Source organism: Camelus bactrianus, chromosome 5 (genome assembly GCF_048773025.1).
Source record: "Camelus bactrianus isolate YW-2024 breed Bactrian camel chromosome 5, ASM4877302v1, whole genome shotgun sequence".
Taxonomy (NCBI): Eukaryota; Metazoa; Chordata; class Mammalia; order Artiodactyla; family Camelidae; genus Camelus; species Camelus bactrianus.
The window spans coordinates 50,954,635-50,980,130 of record NC_133543.1 but is presented as its reverse complement, the minus strand read 5'-3'; the positions used below and the strand labels follow the sequence as shown (position 1 = coordinate 50,980,130).

At 41.7% G+C, this 25,496-nt stretch overlaps 1 protein-coding gene across 5 annotated transcripts in view; it reads right to left on the bottom strand.

Moving 5' to 3' along the window:
- The window catches only part of NOSTRIN (nitric oxide synthase trafficking), a 69,425-nt gene that overhangs the window by 6,092 nt on the left and 37,837 nt on the right, over nucleotides 1-25,496 (bottom strand). For 4 of the 5 annotated variants that reach the window (XM_010971419.3, XM_010971418.3, XM_010971421.3 and 1 more), the window contains 9 exons: nucleotides 23,954-24,016; nucleotides 23,668-23,749; nucleotides 21,423-21,485; nucleotides 18,802-18,900; nucleotides 13,542-13,667; nucleotides 8,558-8,656; nucleotides 8,337-8,462; nucleotides 2,458-2,566; nucleotides 1,257-1,345 (listed from right to left, as the gene is read on the bottom strand). In XM_010971419.3, coding sequence (XP_010969721.1) covers nucleotides 1,257-1,345; nucleotides 2,458-2,566; nucleotides 8,337-8,462; nucleotides 8,558-8,656; nucleotides 13,542-13,667; nucleotides 18,802-18,900; nucleotides 21,423-21,485; nucleotides 23,668-23,749; nucleotides 23,954-24,016 — 856 coding nt within the window. The remainder of the gene's footprint in view (nucleotides 1-1,256; nucleotides 1,346-2,457; nucleotides 2,567-8,336; nucleotides 8,463-8,557; nucleotides 8,657-13,541; nucleotides 13,668-18,801; nucleotides 18,901-21,422; nucleotides 21,486-23,667; nucleotides 23,750-23,953; nucleotides 24,017-25,496) is intronic. The other variant, XM_010971420.3, reaches the window with a different exon arrangement.

The window sequence follows — 25,496 nt, the reverse complement described above, 5'->3', positions numbered from 1 at the left end:
TACCATTTGCAGCAAATCAGCTAACTACAGATTTTGTGCTGTCACAGAAAACGTTCTACAGCTCGTCTTATGATTTCATCAAATTTGTAGCCGTATGTTGCTGCAAGGATGTTAGACCTGTTCCCAAGTGAACAGAATTTGAGCCTTTCTTTTCACAAGAAGTATCAGATTTATTTCTGCACTAGTACCTCCACTAAAGGAAAGCCTCTGGTGAAAAACAGATAAACTGCACCTGGCTGCATCTGTCTACTTTCACCAAAGAACTATAGAAACTGCCTGCTTGGACAGGCACCTGATCTTACAAGAGGGTTAGGAAAACTGGCCCAGCTTCCTGGATCTTTCAGAACATTGCTACCAACTTAATCTCTTCCTGAATTTTCTCAGTTTAACCCCAGTCAGTATCCTCTCACTCCAGTCAGACTAGAAACCTCACATCTTGCACACATAGGTCATTTTTATTCTTATATAAAATTTTCGGGCCTTTGCTAACTGCCCTTTTAGTGCGGCTCCCTCTGAAGAGGCAGCGTCGCCCAGTGACCCCCACAGATGCCTGGGGGCCGCCGCTGTCCAGGCTTTCAGCACCTCTCCCCGCCCTCAAACAGCTTTGGCCTCTGAAGTTGTCTCCCTTGTTTCCCTGGAAGCTCTCACCTCACACCCCAGACCCCTTTCTGTGCAGCCACATCTCTCCTTTCTCCTATTGTTCTCAGAAGATCCTGATGTTAGCTCAGGGACAAATGGAAACAGCATCTTAATAATTCCCAGGATGTCAGCTCTCCTCTGTGCACTGTGCCAGCATTTTCTAACTAATATTTCATCCTCACAAAAACCGTTGGAGGTAGGTTCCAATTTCCCCACTTTCAAGATGAGAAACTAAAGCTGTCCCAGGTCCCTGTAAACGGCTGAGATCTAACTGCAGGCCTTTCTGAATGCAGACCCTGCATGTTCCGTTACTTCTGTCAACTGGGCTAAAGTACACGTAGTTTCCAGACCTTGACTGAATGGTTCTATTTGGGGAAATTCTATTTTAGGCACATTTCCCCCCAAGGAGGACACTAAAGAGCCAACATTTCTAAGTAATTGGATTTTTCCCGAGTCCTCAAACCACCTGTCAAGGAGCTGACCGTACAAGCTCTCTGACTAGACTGTTCTGTCATGAGAAAGGAAAGGCAAACAGAGGTCAAATGGGCCAGAAAACAGGCATTCTAAAAATAGCTCCTTCATCGTTCCGCCTAGGATACTGCACTCCAGGTATTTACCTCGTCCATTAAGGCTGCTGTGCTTTTTTGGTTCTCTGTGTCTGAAGAGGAGGAGTGGCTGGTGTAGGCTCTCAGCATCCGTTCCAGGCCTGTAAGTGAAATCGTGCCGTCACTCACAGCCCCTCCTGTCCTAATGGGATGCAGGTGGGAGGAGGTCACGCTCAGAGGGAACTTGAGCCCAGAAGTGATGACAGAGGAGCATTTCCAAACAGCTGGGGCTTTTTCTGTGTGTGGTTTACTCAGTTCTGCTGCGTGGGTGACCAGCACCTTCATTTAAGGAGCTCTGAGAGATGCTACTGCTTCAGGAGACTTGAGTGTGATTTTTCAAGATGAGCTTTGAATCCTCCTTGCCCACCCATTCCCTGGTGGATTCCTAACACCACGATGTTGAGCTCTGCTTTGCTGGTATTTACATCTCTAAGCATTTTGCTCTCTTGGATTTCCTATTGAGTACGACATTGCACTAGGTTGCTCCGGTCCACATAAAATGAGCTCTACATATCAGCATCCTTAAGTGTGGAGTCGTTTTTCTTACCTGAAGCGCTTTAGAGCTGCTTCCCGTTCTAACACTCCTGACCTCTAAGTCTAGGATTTAATTTGAACGATTTTTCACATCATTGAGAAAGTTACTTTAAAAAGAAACAAGTGGTGATCATTTTCTAATGTATAGGAACACTGAATCATGTTGTACACCTCAGACTAATGCAGTGTTGTAGGCCAATTATACTTCAATAAAAAATAAATTTAAAATTTTTTTAAAATTTAAATCACCTATTAACACCCCCCAATAGAATAAAATAATAAGGGGGGGAATAATAAATAAAATAAATAAATAGATAAATAACAAGAAAATAAAAAGCCTTGTATAACAGGAGTTCTTCTATGTTTTCAACCAATGAATTGTCCCTCATACCAGCCAATTTCAAGAACATAGTAAAATGCTACATTTCTGGAAATGGCGGTATAGGACTTACACAGCTCTCACAGGTAGACCAAAATGTCATTTTTGATTTTTGGGTTTTTTTGCTCTCTCTTCTTTTATATTTTTCTTTATTCACACAAATTAGGTTTGACATTTGGCCGTTTAAATGAGATGATCCCTGCACCAGTCACCAGTCAGCAAAAGCAGAACCCCCTAACCCTGAACGGAACCTCCAAATAGAATACTTCGCCTTCCCAGGCCAAAGAGGTAATTACACACCTTCCCGGTCTCTCGAGGCCTTTTCGATGTCTTTTTGCAGTCTCAGCAGTTTTGATTTTATTGAAGACTCTTGTCGCTCTTTACTCATTGCATTTTTAGGATCTTCTTCCTTCAGGAAAAAAAGAAAAAAAGGATGTTTAACAGTTTAAAGGGGAAAAAGTAAGGTTGCTACTCATAATTGCACTGAGACTTTCACTGAGAGTATTTAATTTTAACTTGATAGAAGAAAACAGTAAAAAAATAAATAAATAAAGCAGGATGACCTATGTTTTTATACAGACTGTTCTACCTTATCTGGACCTGCTTAATAAGAAAACATCTCATTCACAATTTTAAGTATACAGCTGAGCACTTTCTTTAATAGAAAAAAAATATTCTTGGAGGAAGAATCTTACTATAGCTATTTCATAGTTTTTTTGTCTTTTGGTTTTTTATTTTTTTAAATACAGGTACTGGGGATTGAATCCAGGACCTCATGCATGCTAAGCACGCACTCTACCACTGAGCTATACCCACCCTCCAATTTCATAGTTTTTTGATAAACAGATGTTTGTTGGATACTTTTTGCTCCTTATTTGTCTTTATTCAGGTTAGAGTCCTTTAATGTCCAAGTGCAGTATCATGTGTGTGCCTCGACCTAGGACTGCCTCAGGAATGGAACAAAGGTTGATTGTGTCTGTGCTGGCTGGCTCTTGGGAACATGTGAGCTGAAATGTATGTGCTCTTCCTAGAACAGGTTTATAATTAGATAGACTTGAAGTGTAACATTAAGAGATCTAGCAATTTGAGGTCATGTTCCTTCATGAATGGTGCAGACAGGAGTGCCTGGCTCACCAGGAACAGGAGGCTAGACAGACTAGGACTTTTAAGTCAAGGGGAAAAAGGGCAAAGGGTACTCTTTGCAGGATAAATTGCAGAATCAAAGGATGGGGGGAAGGGCTGTGTGAAATGTACTGGGAACAATAAATAGACTGGTTGCTTAAGCAAACATAGTGGAAGAAAAGATTGTCCCAGTAATTTAGGTCAGATTTTCAGGCTGAAGTCGGGATTTTATCACATAGGCTATGAGAACTATTAACGATTTCATAGCTTTCAGATATATTATTTCCATAGTTGAAACGGGGGAAAAGAAAGGATGTTAGGACTAGACAGAAGTCAAAGAGCAAACGTCCTACAGTGGTATGCAACTTGAAATGATTAAAACCTTTATGCGCAAAAGAAAAAGGAGGTTAGGGTCAGGTGGGAAAGTAGCTGAACATGAGTGTGGTAAATGGACAGAGACTTGTGGAGAAAGAGGGAAAATGACTGAAGATGGAGGTGGAGGAGTCAGGACTTTCTGAAAAGGAGAAAAAATAGGATCTTGGGGGGAGGGTATAGCTCAAGTGGTAGAGGGCGTGCTTAGCATGCACAAGGTCCTGGGTTCAACCCCAGCACCTGCTCTGAAAATAAGTAAATAAACTTAATTACCCCCTCCAAAAAAAGAAACCAAAAATTAAAAAAAAAATCTTTAAAAAAAATAGGATCTTGAATATTGGTGGAGAGATTAGCTTTAAATTGATTGTCCTGAAGAAAGGGAAATGTGAAGATTTAGAGCAAAGAGAATAACCTTTATAAAAATATAATATACAGATTAAAATATTTTATATACTGTGTATTCTATATTACAAAATTTTTCTTTATTACATGTGATTCTCATAACTCTACAAGATTGGTTTGATTTTCCCTGTTTTACCTGCGGCACCTAGAGAAATAAATGAAGGCCCAAAACAGCTAGTGGGTAATTACTCCTGAAACCTAACTCCCATGAAACCCAGTTCTGCACCAGAGCCCAATCCTTCACGTGTCTGCCGAGGCTGAGGCCCAAGTTCACTTTACCCCCACAGGTGAGCTCTGAGTCAACTGCAAGGATGCTTCGCTCCAACCCTTAGTCCTCCTTGCGGGAGGAACACACATCACAATCTGACGCCCATACCAGTCCACGACCTCACTTGGTTTCTCTGGGGAAGTCTGTTTGCAAATATATTTCTTGCGATAGGTCACTACTGGATCAACCTGAGATAGAGTCAGTGCTGTCATTAACTTTCTTAAATTTGTCTTTCTCTTCCAAAGATTTGTCAGGAAGAAGATTAATACCACAGGAGGCATTTAATTTCCAGATACAATCTTTTGAACGTGGCCTTTAGAGTAACCTTACAAATATTTTTCCCACTCGTCACCAGCCCTCCAGTATTTACACTCAGATTGTTCTTACCATAGACCATGTAAATGGTCTTACCGTAGACCATTTAATGTCTTACTGTAGACCATGTAAATTTCGTAGCACTCAATAAATGCCAGTCTACACTGATTGCCAGTAACTATAGTCAGATTTTGGAGGTGTTTTGCTTTAAGGATATTAAGACAATCCTATTCACCCATTTGGAAAGACAGTCCTTTCTCCTAGACAGCACATACGTAGCTATCTCTGGTGCACTGAAATTTCAGACACCAAAACTGCCCACAAGCACGTTAAATAAAGATAAATCATCATGGCTGCCTCTCTACATTTCAGTAGGAGTTAGTCAAATTTTCAAGGAGATGGACCCTTATTTTATTGACAGGTTAGCTGATAGAGGCTTTATTTATTTATTTTACAAGAAAGTAACATATATTTAACTGTACATTTTCCCATCTCAGGGATCACCTACACTATTTGGATGAAAAAAAGAAAAAGAAAAGTACTTTTCTCATGTAATCAAATCTCTCTTTCCTCTTCCATCTCTACCTTTGTTTCTCCTTTGAACAGACATTGCTATTGCTAATTTGCTTTGCCTTTGCCAGGATAGGGAAAAAAGATTCAATTAAAAACCAGTTGGCCACTTAATGCTGTTTAGGGTTAGGGAGGGGGAAGCCAGTCAGGATTCACTGCTGTGCCCAGATCTCTCATCTCTTGTTCCCTGAGTGCGGGTCCTGGGATGCGGACTCTGGCTACACATGTATGCTTATAGGAGGACATGACCAGGGGTTTAGTTTTATACATAGAGAGGAATGAGCCCCCAGACTAGACCTTGGGAGTCTGAATGAAGTATAGCAGAGCCCAGGGAACAGCAATCAGGAATTCTTCCTGCAGATTTTGGTAACTAATGACCAGCTCCTAGAACACTACAGTTAAGACTAACACCACCAGAGCAGAGGACGATCTGAAGCATGACCTAATCCAAGAAGACCAAGAATTTACCCCAGGATAGCAAAGAGGCAGGATGCCCGGGCTCTGACCAGGGACACTGATCAGTTTTTAGCAAGGAAGGTCATGTGATAGTAGAATCACCCAAATGCTCTCAAAATAAGCCCCTGAGATAGGCCATTACTTTATGGCAAAAGAGGCAAGAATATATAATGGGGATAGGACAGCTTCTTTAGTAAACAGTGCTGGGAAAACTGGACAGCTACATGCAAAAGAATCAGACTGGACTACTTTGTCTCACCATACCCCAAAATTAACTGAAAATGGATTTTAAAAATGTTAAGACCTGAAACCATAAAACTTCTAGAAGAAAACACAGGCAGTACCCTCTTTGACACTGGTCCTAGCAATATTTTGGAGAGGGATGTCTCCTCAGGCAAGAGAAACAAAAGCAAAAATAACTGGGACTGCATTAAACTAAAAAGCTTTTGCACACCAGAGGAAACTTCAGCAAAACAAGAAGGCTATCTACTGAATGGGAGAAAATATTTGCAAATGATTTAACTGGCAAGGGGTTAATATCCAAAATATACGAAGAACTCATTACAACCTGACATCGAAAAACCAAACAACTCAATTAAAAAAAATGGGCATTTTCCCAAAAGACATACAGATGGCCAACAGGCACATGAAAAGATGCTCAACATCACTAATCATCAGGGAAATGCAAATCAAAACCACAATGAGGTACACCTCACACATGTTAGAATGGCTATTATCAAAAAGACAACAAATAACAAGTGTTGATGAGGATGTGGAGAAAAGGGAAAACCTGTTCACTGTTGGTAGGAACTACCATACAATCCAGCAGTTCCACCCCTGGGTATTTGACGAAAACAAAAACTCTAATTTGAAAAGATACATGCATCCCTATGTGCACCGCAGCATGACTTACATTAGCCAAGATAATGGAAGCAACCTAAGTGTCCATTAATAGATGAATGGATGAAGATTTGTTTTATATATATAGTTAAATATATAAAAACTATATATAATTATGTATAAAACAGCCACAAAAAAGAATGAAATCTTGCCACTTGTGACAACATGGATGGACCCAGAAGGTATTATGCTAAGTGAAATAAGCCAGACAGAGAAAGACAAATAATGTATGATTTCACTTACAATGGAATCTAAAAACCAAAACCAATAAACAAACATAACTAAACAGAAACACAGATATGGAGAACAAACAGGTGGTTGATAGGGGAGAGGGTGAGAGAGGAAAAAACAGATGAGGGAGATTAAAAGCTACAAACTTTCCATTCAAAAATAAATGAATCACAGGTATACAATGTACAGTGTGGGGACTATTAGTCAATTACAATTTAGTATCTTCGTATGGTGACAGATGACAAGATCTATCATGGTGACCATTTTGAAATGTATAGAAATACTGAATCACTGCGTTGTGTGTCAGGAACTAACATCATGTTGTAGGTCAACTGTACTTCACAAACTCATAGAAACAGATGAGCTTTGTGGTTCCCAGAAGTGGGGCTGGGGGTGAGAAGGAGTTGGATGAAAGTGACCAGAATGTATAACTTCCAGTGACAAGATCAGTAAGTACTAGGGATGCGATGTACAGCATGACAAATGCAATTAACACTGCTGTATGTTACATATGAAAGTTGGTAAGACAGTAGGTCACATCACAAAGGTTTTTTTCTTTTTTCATGTTCTGCCTATACGAGGTGATGGATGGTCACTACACTTATTGTGGCAGTCATTTCCTGACGTATGTAAGTCAGATCATTATGCTGTACACCTTAAACTTAGTGCCATATGTCCATTATCTCTCAACAAAACTGGAAGGAAAAAAAAAACTCTAGGCCTCTGTAATTCGGTCATAGTTTTTGAAAGGCAAGGGCCACGAAGAATGATAATGATTGGCACCTGCCAAGACTCACGCCTCTGTGTAAATCCCCTCCCCTTGAGTGTGGACTGCACTTACTGACTTGCTTGTGACAACAGAACATGATGAGCTATCACTTCCAACATTAGTTTATAGAAGACTAAGCTTCCATCTTGGGCTCTCTACCTGCTTCTCTCCAGGATCACTAGTTCTGGGGGAGCAGGTGATACACTGTGAGCTCTCAGCACGTGGAGACACCCACGTGGCAAGGAACCGATATCTCTAGCCAACGGTCAGCGAGCACCAGAGGCCTGCCATTGGTCAGTGAGTGAGCTTAGAAGCTAGTGGTCTCCAGTTGAGCCTTAAGATGTCTGGCAGTCCTGGCTGACACCTTGATTCCAGCCTTGTGAGGGCCTCAGGCACCCAGCTAAGCCACACCTGGATCCCTGACCCACAGAAACTGAGACAATAAGTGTTTGTTTTAAGCGGTTAAGTTTGGAGGTAAATTGTTAGGAAGCCACAGATAACCAGTATGATACAGTGATTATTTACAGAGCGTGAAGATTCAGTCGAAAACCCTGTTTGACTTTCTTCCCTGGCTAGGAATACCAAAGACATGTTTTCATTGCCCAGTTTGTAAACCACAGTTTTAAAATTTAAATGGACTATGAAAACGTCAGTTTTTTCATGTACAAAACAAAATGTTTCCTTTACGATTGCTCTCAACTTTTTCCAAAATGAATCCCTCCGTCTCTGACTAAGGTTCCACATTAATGAAACTTCCTTCCATCCCATACTTACAAAGTAATCAGTTAATAGGAACTCAGATTTATTTTCTGCAGATGAAATTGCAGTTTTCTCGATGAGAGCCTGGATGTCTTTTTCAACATCGATCTTGCTGATGGCGCAGTGAATCTGCATGTGGCACTGCAATGCCGAGGGAAACAACACGGTTGCAGACGACACGTTTCCTGCCAGTTCTTACCTCGCATCCCAGAGATGGAGAGTTCTTTACTACTCACTGTGCTCAGGGTTTGGCCAAAACCAGAAATATGTTGGGAGTACTGGTTTAAGTTATTGCATAAGAGTTGAATTCTTTCCTTCTCCAGCTCCAGGATGCTCTGAAAAGGATGGAAAATAAGATCAGTCAGTTGTTACACAAAACTGAAGTCACCCACCAAGCACTCATACACCGAAGAAAGTCTGAGTGCACTGCTCTGTGCCTTTTGATCACGTCATGTCCAAACCACGGAGGGGGCAGATTCCCAGGACAGGAGTGTGATTTGGTGTCTGTCCCATTCATTCTCCATTAGGACTGATTTAACTCACACACTTTCCCCGGGCTTTTCTGGGCCCAAAGGCAAATAGGTGGAGGCCATAGGTTATACAACATTCACAAAGAAGGGGGAGAAAGGAATCATTTGAAAAGCGTCTGTGGGTTCTAGAAAAAAGAACGGCACCCAGTAAAACCAACATCTGTATCTTGGAAATGCAGTCAGACACTAAATATTTCTACAATTGTCTGCAGTGCACTGCTGCTCTCTGCAGGGACAACGGTGATGAGATGCTAATTTTCTGCTTAAGGAAACTATCTGACAAGAGCAGAACCTTAACATCTGGTCAGTTCCTATTTCTGGCCTAAAATCTGGCCTGGGGTCAGAGACCATTCTTTGAACAGAGCCTCCCCATTTTGCGTGGAATGATGAAAATTCCACTCTTGGAATTTTACAGCTCTTAGCTAAAATAAAGTAAGGGAAATCACATTTGCCTTGTTAACCATTAACATTTTAGAAAAAAATTAGTTATTTGACTCTTGCCACTCACTAGTTCTGAAGGAATGTGGAGGAGTTCAGCAATGAGGCACTGCCCGAGAAGGCTGGTCCAAGGGGAAACGCAGTGGGGATTCCTAGGCCATGGGGGATGAAGGGGGCAACAGGAGGCTGCTGGGTATGTGCCCGCACTGTGGGCTTTGACTGAGGGGTCAAGTGTCCAAGACAATGTGCCTCATCCCGTTTCTGTAGGACAAGGCCTGGGCTCTCCCCCATTCCCCAGAGGCCGGTTGCTTCCTCTCACACCCGCCATGCCACACAGTAAAGAGCATTTAGCAACAGTCTTTCATAAGGAAGAAAGCCATCTTGGGCAAGTTGGTGGGTACATTATCAGGGAAGAAAGAAGGGAGGACTCCACCTCAAGGCCTTAGGTAGGCGGACGTCACCAAGATCACTGGCTTCTCCCATCCGCCTCTCCAGATGCACCTGCAGGGCCACTGGCTGGGTCCAGCATGGTGCTCCTCTCTACCCCAGGCGTGGACTGCATTCACATTCTGTTACTTAATCTATGGTGGATAGTCATTCAACGTTTTAAAAATTTGTGTTAGGGTGGGAAGGGATAGACGAATTTCAAAATTGTAGAATAGACAAACAAGATTATAGTGTATAGCACAGGGAAATATACACAAAGCGTTATGGTAGCTCACAGAGAAAAAAATGTGACAATGAGTGTGTATATGTCCATGTATGACTGAAAAATTGTGCTGAACACTGGAATTTGACACAACATTGTAAAATGATTATAAATCAGTAAAAAATGTTAAAAAAATACAATGTCAAATGTGTGAGGAAATTATAACATACCATTCAATAAATGATATTGGGGAAAAAATTTGTGTTAAAAATGGTTAAAATGGTCAACTTTAGCATGGAGGGTATAGCTTCAGTGGTAGAGTGTGTGCTTAGCATGCACGAGGTCCTCGGTTCAATCCCCAGGACTGACTTTAAAATTAAATAAACTTAATTCCTCCCCCCACCAAAGAAAAAAGGTAAAGTGTATAGTTCAGTGTCATTAAGTACATTCACATTGTGCAGCCATCACCATGGTTCACATCCAGTACTCTTCATCTTGCAAAACTGAAACCCTGCACCCACTGAACAGGAACCCCCACACTTCCCTTCCCTGCAACACCCTTGTCCTCCACCATTCTATTTTCTGTCTTTGATGAATTTGATTACTCTAGGTATCTCATATAAAAGGAATCATACAATATCTGTCCTTTTGTGTCTGGCTTATTTCACTTAGCATAAAGTCTTTAAGATTCATCCATGTTGCAGCCTGTGTCAGAATTTCCCTCCTTTTAAGGCTAAATAATATTCAATTGTCTGGACATACCACACATGGTTTACCAGTATCTAGCCATTTTAACACTGCTGTTAAATGCAAGTTGTAAAAGGCTGGCAGTATCTGTGAACATCTATGTCAGTTACATGCAAATTATGATTCTGTGCCCAGTGTCCTGACGTTTGAATCAGGAAGCCTGGAGCTCTGCTCCCCCATGGCCACTGCTTTGTCTAGTCAAAAGCTGCATAATTTTTTTTAAGTCAATGAGAATGAAATGCCTTTGTTTCTGCTGTTGGTCTCCTGAGTTGCTCTCCAAAATCGCAGGTACCAACCATCTGAAGGAGCCCTCTGTCTCCTAGGTAACAGGATTAAAGACGCAGAAGAGTAGTTGCCTAGTAAATGCAACGCTTCAAAGGTCAAAGCTGTTAACCTCCTCTGATAGATCAAATTCTGCTCAGTGGCTTGGACCTCAAGTGGGGCAATCTTCAAAAAGAAAGTCTTTACACCATAGAAAGATCTAGAAAGCAGTTGTTCTAGTTTAGCACCACAAGCAAAGGACAGGACAGAAAACAAAAGCCAGTTTGGGGAATACATCGCATCCCCCCCCCCCCCCGGTCCCCCTGCTGGGCAGCTATTTCTTCAATGTGACAAGTGCTAAGCCACTGGCATCCATCTGAGATTAGAATAATCAGTGGCCCCTGGTGGCGATGATAGTGTTTAACAGATTTTAATTACATTTCAGGGAAATCATTAAGATGATCTATGTTTGCTCATGAAAAGAGGCTGAGATAAATTCCACCGTGCAAAGGAGAAAGCCATATCTCATTTAATGAATTATTGCTTTCCATTCTCTTGTTCTTTTGGTATAAAGTAGGTCATAGGGAAGCAAGATACTCTGGAGGACCTCAAATCGTCCTCCCGTGCTTTCACCATAGCACGTTGAGGGTCAAAGAGTCATCAAGGAAGAGCAGGTGGAGAGCCTGTCTGGGGCCCAGCATCACGGTAATGCACACTCCTCATTCATACTTTTCAGTTCTTACCGTCCAGACCTTCTGGTTTGTACCACTGGAGAGCTTGGAGGGACTTCATTTTCATCTAAATCGTTTTCATAAAACTGGTCAAATTTTTTGTTCTTCCCAGAGCAAGAACTCTCAAACTTTAGAATGCCTAGCCATTACCTAGACCGCTTCCTAAAATCATTCCAAAGTTCTGATGCACCCCATCTAGCGAGGCGCTCAGGAATCTGAATTTTAACAAACACCCTAGCTGCTCTGAGACATTATCCCAGAGCTGTAATGGGCCACAAGAAAATAAATTTTAAAACCATTTATAATTCTTCCACCCAGAGATAACCACTGTCAACATTTTGATGTATTTTAGTCTATCAAGGTATATATATCTTTCTAGTTATCTATCAAATTATTCAAATTGGTATCCTGTTTTTTCACTTAATATTACACATATGCAATTTCCAATGCCATTAGTCACCCAAACATCATTTTAATTAACAGACCCTTGTGAAGGATTGCTTACAGTGGACTGATTAATTTAACATCCTCGTAATGTTGGCCATTTGAATTGCTTCTTCCTTTCACTTATAATGTATTTTAAACAGAAATCTGTCTTTGGTTTTTCAGCTACTTCCTCAAGATGGATTTATGGAAAGGAAAGTAGGTTTTCCACTGAGGTTCTAGGAGAGAATTAAACTCTAATGTCCAAAGGCATCTATTATCTGAAATGAGTTTGCATCAAGAATGGTTATTAGCCACTATCATCCTTGGGGAACTGAAAACACAGTCACTCAAATTATTTTCTGTGTTCCACGGTTCTACCAGGAGCTCTGTTTCCCTCATCCTACACTCACATATAAACTCAGTGTAGCTTGTGGTATGAGTTTTAAAAGTGCTTTCATGTACATACAGTGTCTAAACAGTGCGTTTATTTTCTTCAACATCATGCTTGTGAGGTTCATGTTTAAACAGTTTTAATTCAGTTTTTATTGCTAGGTATTAGTCCACTTTCTAAATTAGACCCAATTTTAAGAGTGATTACTCTATTGATAGGTATGGAGATGGTGTACAATTTTTTTTCTCACCATGCAACCATAAACAATTCTGCAATCTACATGCTCATACGTTACCCATGGTAGACAGATGTAAATTTTTCTTTAGGATAGATGCCTAAAAGGGACGCACATTTCAGTTTTACTAAATACCATCCTGCTGCTCTCACTAGAGGGGGACAGGAATTCTTATTTTCCAACAATTCTTGTTTGGCAACACTGGATACTGTCGCTTTTAAACTTTCGCCAAATGATTCAATATCCCTTCATAAGTTTCCTGGTGATTTTGATTTTCCTTTTTGGGATTTGCTTATTCACAGCTTTTGATTTTTTTTTGAGTGATTTGCCACAGTTCTTTATGTATGTCTTCTTTCCTACTAAACTGTGCACATGCCAAGAGTTGAGATGGTATTTTATTCAATGCTGTATATTATCAGTGCCCAACACAACGTCTGGCATACAAATAACTCCACAAGTAATTATGGCATGAATCGACTCTAAAGGCCTAAAACTCATTTCTGAGCACCTAACACTTAAGCCTTAATTTCCATTTGACTTTGACGGCACTTTTTGAAGTTAGCTGGAGCTACTGTGTCCACTGAGAAGCAGGAGCAGAAATTTGGCCAATGATAATCAGTATTCACTGGTTACTGTGTCCATGGAGAAACTGAAATAATGAGCATGAACAAGCTGTGTCTAAAGTCACCTATTACAAGAGTGAGGGTTATAGCTAAGGACAGATCATCAGGTCATACAAACTGTAAATCTGACCTCCCTTTTCAAGGCCACACAAAACCCCGTGGAAGAAAAAATGTGAATGCATAACTTACCTGGAAGCAGTTCTCCAGTGTGTTCTCCCATTTCAGTCTGGTAGAGCAGCTGGCCACATTCTTTTGGTAGTAATTTTCATCTTCTTTTGCCAACTTCTCAGTTGATTTTTTCAGTTTATTGAGGAGCTAGAGAGAAACGTCAGGGTCACATATTCATGAACACATTTTTGAGAGCCCTTTGTAATTCCAGAGAGAGTTACACGCATCCCGATGATAAGTTCCCCGTCTCCCAGCTAAAGTCACAAACAGAAACTGTGGGTGACAAAATCAAAGCCCTTTCTCGGAAAACAGGGATGTCAAGAGCTGAAAGGGAGCCCAAGGGCCTTTCAGCAGGACCCCTTCAGGTTCTCACAGAAGGAAACCGAGGCCCCAACCTAGGACACGGCGTGCCCTCTTTCATCAGGCCACGGAGGAAGCCCAGTGGCAGGCAAGGAGAAGCAGGCACAGCTTGGGGCTGGGATCTGCCAATGATTCCTGTGCTCTCATTGGGTAAATCCTTTAGGCCTTGGCATTTCTTACCCGGATGGGTAGAGTTGTGCAATCAGGTAATTTTTGGAACTAGCATCGGGCCTGGCTACCCTCCTCTCCAGCACCCTCCCTTCACTATATGCCCTCTGCAGTCTAACTCTGGAATTAGACTTCCAGATGCAAGTCCTGGTCCTGCCTGCAGGCGAGCTACTTAACCTTATTTAGCCCTTCATTAGCCACGGTTTTCTCATCTCTGTGGTGGGAACAGTGATGCCCCCACTTCACTGTGTCGCCTGGAGGGTTCAAGCAGGTGACACAGGTCAGGCACGCGGCCCAATGCCCGATGTTTAGTGTCGCCCTCAAAGACTCTTGAGTATTATCGTTACAGTGAGGAGCCTGAGGTACATGCCATCGTTCCAGTCGAGCTATGAACGGCTTGACAGACGCTCGCCTTTCATCCTGCTCCCTGACGATCTGCTCCTTCACAAAGAGCCCCCTCTTGCCAATCACCAAAATTGGCCATTCTGAGTGTGAAAATCAGCAATACAAAACCCTCTGACCAGGGTGGCTGAAAGGGATTCTCAAAATGCTCAGACACATCATTTCACATCTTTGAGGAAGGAAGTGGTTGTACTATGTAAACGATTCTTGGACTTTAATAAGTCTAGGAATGACCTGGGGTTCTTGGAAAACTGCAGATTTTCAGGGTCCCACAAGTAACAGTACTGACTCAGTAGTTCTGCAGCGGGATTAGGAAATCTTAATTTTCACCACCCTCTCAGATGATTCTGACACAAGTAGTCCTCAGACCACAGTTCAAGGAGCATCAAAGATCCCTCTAATTTAAGGGGTTTAGGAGTTTCAAGGACAGAGACAAAACCTTTTAAGAATGGCCCTGTTTATGTTTAAGGATGTTTTGACTAATGTTTCCGTAACGAAGAACATTCATCCAAAATGCTGAATATTAACACCACTCACTTGATGATTCCAACTGAAATGCTGGCCATTCAGCAGTCCCTCGGCTCCAATGTCTGACTGACATGGGACACAGTTGGTTTTGCACATCAAGTGTAAGGAGACACATTTATCTATGGAAGCCTGAGCTTGTCAATTTCAACCTGGTAACAGTAAAGGAAAGGGCTGAATGTGGACCATGGCTCTACTGGGCTAAGTCACTGTCCTTAGGTTCTTACTGAGAGAGCTCAGGCCCCAGCAACGAGAACGGAGTCACTTTGGAGATGACCACTCACATTCATCAGCCTACACTATACAACTATTGACTAGAAGTTTCTGCTCAGCAAATTTACAGCAAAGAACCCCAAATAGATAGGAATAGAATGTAGAGCCAATCTTAAGGAACGTCTCAGAGATATTTACTAAAGTTTGTCAAAGATTAAATGCTTTTTCTTTTTTCTTTTCTTTCTCTTGGAACAAAGGTTCATTCATTTATTCACTCATCACAACATTTCTTGGGCACACACTCTCTCTCATGTACTAGGCTCACAGGAACTAGACAGGCTCCCTTGCGATCCTGTGTGACAGGTCCCCGGATGATGGTATTTAGGTACCACAAAGTGGGTGCTCACAGAAATGATCCTTGTGTGAATACACCTAAAATGAAAGGAGGAATTGCTGAGGCAAAATAGAAAAAAAAAAATTTGGTGAGGTTGGAGCTCAAAGTTTGAGAGAGAACAGCAAGCAAAAATGCTGTCAAGTTAGGCAGAGGCCAAGGTAGGGAGGGTCTTCGGGGCTCCATAAAGGAGCTCACTGGGAAGCCTCTGAAGGGCTTTTGAAAGAGGATGATGTGCTCAGATCCGAGTTTCAGCAAAGTCAGCTTGGCGTGTATGTGGGGAACAGATGAGGAGAGACAACACTGAAAGCCAAGACACCAATTTGTCAGTTAGAGTAACCGAAGCGGTGAGGATGGTGGCCAGGGAGCGAGTAGTAGGGGCAGTGGAGACAGATGTAAGTAGACACATTCAAAAAGTATTTGGTTTAGAAGTTAGAATCTGGAGGATAGGGTGAATGGTGTTATTTAAAGATACAAAAACCAGGAATAAAGAGTACTTGGGGCAGAGAGAAGCAGTGGTTCCGATTTTGGATACTGAGTACTTGTTATGCATCGAGTACCTGCTATTGAGAGTTCTGTGCTGGAAACTGGAGATACAAGCTGAATAAAACAGAATGAAGCCCGGGAGAGAAATGGTCAGGCTCAGCAGTGCATAAAGCTCAGGCAGAACATGGGAAGTCCATAAAGGCGTTTAAGAAAAAAACTGACAGAAAGGAAAACCAAGAGAGTAAGATGCTGTTAAGAAAATGTTTTTAGAAGGGGACAGTCAATGATGCTTAATGCTTTCAAGAAGTTAAATCAAGTCAGAACTGGGAAGCACCCAGTGGCTTTGGCAATCAGTGCAACATCGTTTTCGATGGCAAGAACCTGCCAGCAGAATGGTGAGGGAGGCTCGGCTGGGTGGTTTGAGGAGTGAACAGGAGATGAGGAAGTGGAGACAGAGCACAGATAACTCTTTCAGTAAATCTTACTGTAAAAAGGAGACATGAGAATATCTAGAGAACAGGAACAGGGCCACGGAGGGTGTCTCCCTGCTCTCCCAAGACAGAGGGACTTGAGAAGGCTGATGGGAAGCATATAATAGAGGGTACATCCAAGATCCTGGAGAGGGGGACTCATCAAGGGAAGAGTCTCTGAGAGGAGTATGGGGTGGGAATCGGAGCACAGGATGAAGAACTGGCCGGTCCCGCTGCACGTATGACTTCAGCAGGCAGGTGGCTGTGCTGACTTCTGTTTATCCTGTGAGGCTGGAGGCAAGATAGTCTGCTGAGAGTGGGTGGTGAGGAGGGAGCTGCCAGAAGAAAGGAGATGCAGATCAGCTTCTGGTGAGAACCAGGACCGCCGAGCAGAAGACCAGGAAGACCGCTGAGCGGCACCAGACCAGCTCGGCTGGGGTTGGAGATCGAGGGCACTTCTATGTGAGATGCAAAAATGAATGCTGCCTTAGGTGTTTAGCCTTAGGACTGAAAAAAGAAAGCTACCAGGTGAAGTGATGAGGTTGGTAGGGGTTTGTGATGTAACAACAGCCGGGGGCTGTGGTTAACGGGACCAGCTGGAGGAGGGCAGGGAAGGATCACGGACTTCCTCCTCCCAGGGAAGCTGCTAATGAGGGAAGGAAGAGGAAATTCACCACGTAGCTGCCCCGGCTTTTTCATTTGTTGTTGCTCGACATCAATAAAGAATAGCTTCTAATGAGGGCTCCAAACGCCTCCAACGAGGTCCTGGAGCTTAGCATTTTAACATCCTGTGGTTTTGCCTCCTCCTCGGAAGCTGTCTCATTATTCAACACTTGTTATGATCATTTCAAACTGTGAAGATTGAAGTAAGAACCTTGTAAAATCCTGCTAACAGTGAATTTAAGTTATTCAATTAATTGTTTCCTCAGATTAAATAATCACGTTACTTGCAATGACAATTTTCTTTTTTCTTTTAAGAGTGTTTTGGGTTGCAGTCAGGTTGCCTGCATTTCCTTAGGGGGACTCCACCTTTGGGGGAAGACATTGAGAGGATATTGACTATTTCAAAGGTTTCCAATCAGGGGCTTACACCAGAAGAGGTGTGCAAGATAATCGACTGGGATGCAGGCAGAAAGTATTTAATGTTCTGCCTACACTCCCAGATTATTTATGCTCATTTTTGCCTGAAAAAGTGCTCGAGTTTACTCTTATTCAATATATGAGTTCATATTGGTGTCTGCACATGGGCAGCTGAGGATTCTGCGGTGTCCCGGAGGAAGAGTGGGAACTTTACAACACAAGACGCTGATGTGGATCCTCACAGATGTCTTCACTCTCAGCATCCTCGGACATGTGCCCACTGGCAGGAGTCTGGGTCACACAGATTTACAGATTATCTAGCTTTAATTGGGTTAATACACACAAAACTAACACCTGCCTTAAAGAGACTTCTGCTAAGAAGCTGTAGATGGACGTTAATACTAACAAGGCAAGCACACGAAAGCCGCAGGAAAACGTCAGAGCTGACTCTTTCTCAGGCTCTCAATTACGGGAGCGTCATCACCCACGTGAAAGGCAAAACCTGGCATGAGCTAGTGAGAGCTGACAAGAAGTTGCCCCCCAAATTTTACATTATCAAGAGGGCTATTAGAAATATGAATTCATATTTACTATGGTTAAGGCTGAACCCTGCCCCAAGTACATATTTTGACTGGATGTGTCGCTAATGTAATGACCCTATGAAGACATCACGATTAGCTAAATCACTTACAATATTGTTTCATTTTTATATTATCCTTCAAACATTTCTACTTTATGTTTTATAATGTTCATAAGTATAATATATAAGGCATTAGCTATAATAGACAATATAGGTAAAGCACATCAAATAGTATGTTATGCGTATGTATTTGTTTACTTATTTGGGATAAATATACAGGATAGGTATATTATGTTACGTTATGTTACGTGTATACATTTTTAACTTACTTGGGGTGTGAGCTGAGAGATGTTTAATAGGGTTCCATATCCAAAAAATTGGACACCATTGGTTTAGTTTGACATCTGTCAATGATACTTTTAAAACTATAGGCGGACCAGGAATGATTTAGGATCCCGTCTCACCCTGCCACAGAACAGCTCTGCAGAGACCCCACACAGAGCAGCAATCAGCCCACTCCCTGGGCCTACAGCTGAGGGCAGGAAGCCCGGGACAGGAAGCCCACCCACCCTAAGCCACATGCCCTCAGTGGCCACGAGAGGTCACCTGCTGCTTCTCCTTCTCAGTCGTAGTTTGCCTGGAGCGTTCTACATGCTGGAAAAGTGCTTCATGCTTCTTGGTACTAACCATCAATTTCTTCTTGGCCTACAGCAAACACATACCAAAAAAAAAAAAAAAAGATCAGAAACTGATACCAAGAGAAAAACTCTCCTGCTCTGAAGTCACATTCATGCTCTGGCTTGAATGAAATGTTGTGTTTTGAGTTCTTCATTTTTTGCCCTCACCCCAAAAATCTGCCTAAAATATCACAGTGGCTAACATTTTGCCCTGAGAACCATTGTACATTTTTTCATTACACTGAGTTCATTCAAGAGGGTTATACATCTTGTAAATCGCCAAAGGCAATCAAACCTCAAAAACATTGCTCTAGCCAGCATCATGGGAGGGAACAGCTTTACCGCATACAAAAAACATCCCAACAAACATGGAAGGCTGCTGGCATCCTCCTCTTAAATCAACATGGGCCACAACTAAGGTCATTTTAAGACGCTCTCTTAAAACTTAGAGCAAAAGGGAAATTTTGCTCCCTGATGTTCAGGCTTGAGAGCCAGGCACCTGCCTGGTATCTTGTGAAATGCCCTGTGCTTGTGGTGGGGAAGGTGGAGGGAGATGGGAAGGAAGAAGCATCTGAAGTCCACCTACTCTGTTGAAGCCCAAACCTCGGAGCAGGCTACAATTTAGGTGATGGCTCCCTATTCTACAGTCCCAACTTGGCAGACGGTGATGCTTCAGGGTTAAAATAAACAGAACTTGGTTTGAGTTGGATTCAGCCTGTTTAGGAACTGGGTTGCTAGAAAGATGGTATGGTTTTTCATCTCAAGTTGCAAGGACCATAAAACTAGGTAATGAAGGGAAAAGCCCAGGTCTGTCTTTCCCTAGGAAACCAGAGACATCTTCTAAGCATATGAAGCCTCTAACAAAAGGGAATTCAAGGAACAAGAGGCTCGTAGACCCTCCCCTCCCTCCTCCCTCCTCCCTCAGTCACACACCCACTGATAAAGGAGAGCACGAGGAAAGAGCATCTGGTTCTTTAAGGCTTTCATTTGAGTCCCCAGTACGGACGGCACTTCATTACTGATGTGCTGAATCCCTTGAATTCTAGCCAGAGAGAAAATTATTATAGATCAAGAATTTTATGTTCTCTAATTTCTCTGTCAATCTTTATAAAAAAATAAAATGGTTTTATTTAGAAAAATTACTTGGTGGAAACTGGAAAATGCAAAAAGATGCTTTTTGTTTTTAAAAGCCATTGTGGCTCCTGGTCATGGTTTCTCTCTTTTGGTCCATTATATTGAATTTCCTCTGAAAACTAACTATTTACAGAATGAATCTTGAACAGCAAGTCCTGTTTAGAAAGCTCATAAAATCAAGAGCAAAACTGAAAACGAATGATTGGGCACATTTTGAGACTTTTAAATACTTACTATAAAAATGATTCTTGTGAGCATCCTCACAGTAATACTATGGTGGGTGTAGAAATTCATTTGTCTCAAACATTTCATATTAATGTCCTTGGTCTTATGGAGTAATTGGTTTCAGAAGGAGCTTCAGAGGCAACGCCGAGGGCTGTTTCTGAGGGTGTCTCTGCGTATTTGGCACTCTCGGCTGTCTACTTGGGAAAGAAAGTTCTCTTTGGGCAGTCACACTTTGGAGATGAAAAAGAGAATTTCAACTTTTGGAGCACAAGAACTCTCAAAGGGGATCACTGTGTTTCTGAGCAGATTCCTTCTCCACTGCCCTCTAGTCCTTCCTACTTGAAATGAATTATTCCTAAACTGGACTGTTCTAGAATAATCTGTACATATTTAAGGGCACCATCTGTGAGCCTCTCTGGTTAAGGACCTACAATAATATGTTGTAAAGTCTTGCACTAGATCATAATTCCTCTCCTTAGAATTCATTCACTATTTCCCGCACAGATGTTTCCTAGCCAACCCCATTTTAAATTACATGGAAATAAGAACCGTATCTTAGTACACTGCGGTTCACAAGGAGAGCGGATCGGACGTACTTGTGGAATCAACACAGGCTTTCGCCTTTACACATCCTCACCCACCCCGCACTGTGCCCCTCTCACAAGTGAGGTGGAGATCACAAACGCCCTTCTGTAAAAGATAAAACCAAAACTCAGTATTTATATCCTGCCCTAAGTTACAAATTTACACAGAGAGGCAGCCAGTGTAGGTTACGGTGAAGAGCCATGACCCTGGAGCCTAGCGACTTGAACAATTCTTGGTTCAACCATTAACCAGCGTTGTAACCTTCCCACCCACCTGTAAAATGGGACAACACAAGGTCAGACACCACATGGGGTTGTTGCGATGATTCAATACATAAATATATATAGTACATGACACACAACAAATGCTACCTGTTAGCTATAAATAAAAACCGTCTTTAAAGTTCTGCTCCTCTATTGGTTTATTTGAAAGATACCCTCCATGTAATAACTCAGATAAGGAAGCATTTCTCTCTTCAGTTAGCACTTAAATACTGACTCTCTCACACACACACAGACACTAAAATACATGATCTCATTTGTGCAAAAGCCAAAGGCTTCAATCCTAAAACCTGAGTTTCCACAAATGATATTTGTGTATACTTGCCTTAATTTGTTGATTCCAGTTGCTAATGACAAGATTTGCTGTCTTTTCGACTTTGTTCTCAAGCTATCAAAGGAAAAAAAAATTTTTTGCTGTCTTCTTGTTGTATCACGGGGCTGGCTTCTTAATTTATACAATTAGTATCATGATTAATAGGAATTTAAAAATCCTATAGTGGACACATTCCATGAGAAAAGTAGCCCAGCTCTTTACCTCACGTCAAGAATTTCTTCACAGGATTTAGCCCAAATGCATTTGGTAAGATAATTATTTCTAATATGTAACTATGTAAAAACAATATAAATGGGTATAAACTGTGTGGAGGAAGATCTTGCATAGTTTGGTGTCACTTCCCGTCCCATCGCTTCCTCTTCAGCCTCATTCCACGTGATTCAAACTTTAACACTGTGAGAATTGGTAAAAGTCCTAGAAGTGCTGATTTTACCACGTATCTCACTGCCCCTAAGTGAGTACTGCTTTAATTTAAAAGAGACTGCATTCTTAGTCATAATTAACTTTTTCTCCTACTTTTAAATAGCCAATGGTGGAGTAATAAAAATGATGAGAATGGATCTAAGGCAACCCCTCAAGATCAGACTTAAGGGCAGAACCTTTCTTCCAAACCCACAGATCAGCCATCTCTCCACCACTCCGAGATCTAGCAACACTGCACATTTTTCAGTTGATTAAACTTGGAATCTGTGGTTTATTGCAATACCATGCATATCATTTTATGCACTATGCCACTTGTGACTATGTATGCGACTGAAAAGTGGAACGAGTTCACTTTAAAAAAAATTCTGATCTTTAACCTTTTGTGAGAGAATGCGGCTGGATAATAGGGATGCAGCGGGGCGGGGGATGCTGAAAAGATTGAGCTGGACCAGCAGTAGGGGGTGTCATGACATTAATTACCCACAGCGCTGTGGTAAGGACCACAGCACTGTACCTGATTTACGTAAGTGCTGGGGAGATGCTAGTGATCATCATATTATCATGTGGTACGGAAATATTTTGTAACTAATGAAATACACCCTGGTGTTCCATTTGTATTAAGTCAGTTCACAAAGGCAGAAGATTATATTGCTTTCTAGTATTACTGTCAATTCCCCCTTATCCAGGCCCTAAGTAGAGCATCCCATTCTAGCAAAAATACACGGATGTCCACCAATCATCAATTCCATTTCCTAACTGTTTCATGAGTTTGTATCAAGTTTTTTTGGTGTCATTTCTCTTCCATCAGTGCTTTCACAAATCCCCTCAGCCCATGGGCTTAGCACCTTTAAGACCTGCTTTATTAGGCTGTGGTCACTTGAAACTCCCCTTAGCTACGCCCCTGCCCTTTACAAAGACCTCCTGTTACTGCTCTGAACTTCTCCCCTTGAACCCGGCCTTGACACGGAAAGTGACCGCGACCCCTCCCCCGTCAGAGCTGAGCTGCATTTTAAATATGCAGCTGAAAATATATTTTAAAGTGCTTACGGATTGTACGACACACAAGTACGGTGCCTGAAAATATATTTTAAAGTGCTTACGGATTGTACGACACACAAGTAAGAAAAATGAGCACAAATGAAACTGTTCTGGAGGGAAAAGTCCACAGAGACCAGAGAATGGGCTATACAAGAGGACCGGGTGCCTCAGAAGGGACTGTTTAGTTATTTTGCTTCAATTATAAGGTTGTTTGAGGATTATACCTAGTATTACTTTTACCTCATCCAAAGCTGGTAAGTATAGAAAAGTATTTCTTTTTAAAAATTGTGCTTATAATTCTATTTACAAAAGGATTATCTATTCACTGGAAAACAATGTAAATATTTAAAAAGTCCAAAAAAAGGGGAAAAAATAGCCTCATTCTGCTATCTAGCGATAATTCTTATTAACATTCATGGTTTTTCCTATGCATACATATTTATTTTACAAAATTGAAGTCATATTGTTAGATTTTCTCACCCTGTTTTTTAACACCATATCCCTATGTCATTAAATTCTTCTATAATGAGATTTTAATGGTTGCATAATATCCTATTGCTTGAATTTATCATACTTTATTTTTGGATGATGAAGTTTGTTTTTTCAGTACTATAAACAATGCCTTAACAAACATCCTTGTACATAATCTTTGGGATGTGTTTATTTTTATAATAAATCCCTGAAACTTAGTGTCACTTTTAGATCACCTTTTATTTCTTGAGCCAAAGACAGAAATCTTGCTCAAACAGGGAAGAAAAAGATTTTTTTGACTCACTGATTTTCTCTTCTTTTCATGTACACTTAGGACTTGATGAGTTGGTTTTATTGCTTCCAGCTCAATTGCTTTGCCAAGTTTTCTGGAAACAGAACATAAAAGACACACAAGCATAGTAGTATTAGGATTTATATCCCCTTCCCAAATTATTTTCTGGGGAAATAAGATGGTGTGTTACAGCACATCTACTCCATGAAAGTTTGGAGCATCTGTAGCACGCCCTCGTTAAATATGTACGACTCCCTCTGGGGTTGGGGTTGGGGCCAGGCCGGGGGGCAGCACTCACTGATGCAGGTCCGCTGTAGATTTCATGCCCTCCGAGACCCAGGCCCAGGCACTGACGAGACAGCTGGAGGCAAAAACAAGGGAGCACAAGCGTGGGTGTCATTTTCCCAGGAGTTTGAGAAATAAAGCATCATGTCTGATTCATTGCATTCAGTGATTGCACTCATATTCCTCATCTTGTTTCAATTTCTCCATGGGATTAAATTCTGCCAACATATTTATCTGCACTAAAGTCATTACATAAACTGCTTTTTTTTTTCTCCAGTCATTTTTCATTTCCATTTCCATTTCACGTCTGTAGAAAATGGGAAATGAAGTGGCCGAGGGTGAGAAGGCATTTAGAACAGGCGGGAGCATGCTAGGGGTAAAAGACCCTTAAAGGTAATCATTGTGGACTCTTCATTTCACAGATGAGTAAATCAAGGCTCAGAGAAGTTAAGTGACGGAGGACTCAGGAGCCCTGGTCACATCCTGTGTGCTGCTCTTGGGGTTGGGGTCTAGCTTCTGTTCCTTGCTGGCTTTTAGGACAACAGCTCAGATATTTATTGTCTTGTGAGCAAGTAACTCAATCTAACAAAAGGACAGCTCCGCCCTGTTCCTAGCAGCACAAAGGGAATATTAGAAAATGTGATGCTATTTTTCTCCTACATATGGTTGGCCTTCTAAAGTCAGAATAACCCCATTGCCATCAATAAACCTCAGGGACAGAGGCCAGTGTAGACTTTGATGGAGGGGTGTGGGGAGAGAGATGAAAGCAAAATGGTGCAGAGGTTTTGCCTCCAAATGACTTAGGCTGCACCTGGCAGCCAGAGGATGGGAGAACTAGACCAAAGGCTGGCAGATTTTCTGCCAGGCACAAAACCGGGCACAGGAGAATACCTGCTATATGCTTCCAATTCTAGGAAATTCCAGCAAAGACAAAATAATCTCGACTGAAAAAAAAAAAAGCAAATCAGTGTTTCCTGGGGACTGGGCTGGAGGAAAGACTATAAACAGGCATGAAGAAATTTTGGTGTGATAAAAATGGGTATGTTTTGATTTTGGTGATGGCTACAAGGTAGATACTTATGTCAAAATTGATTAAGCCATGTGCTTTAAATGGGTGCATCTTATTGCATATAAATTAAATCAATAGAGTTGATTTTTCTTAAAGGAACCCAGGCACACTTTTGGGAAGAGACTGACATTTGCCCCTCGGGGGAGCTGGGTGCAGAGCAGGAAGGCAGGGGTGCTGGCCTCACAGGGGAAACACACTCCCCTTTGTTTCCTGTGTAAACTTGGAAGAAAATTACGTGATTTCTCTGACCCTCACTTAATTGGTGTTTCAGAAGATAAAAAAAATGTGGGTTATTATACAAGTACCAAGCACAAATTTTGGTATTGATAAAAGTTCAATGCTTCTTATTAAATATTGTTGTCAATCCTAGTTAAACATTCTGTTCACGCCAACTCCTTGGGACTAGCACGCTGGATGCTGGGGTTCCAACATAGTAAGACACACCCCCTGCCACTACACCTCTCATCCCTCAAAAGGTAATCAGAAC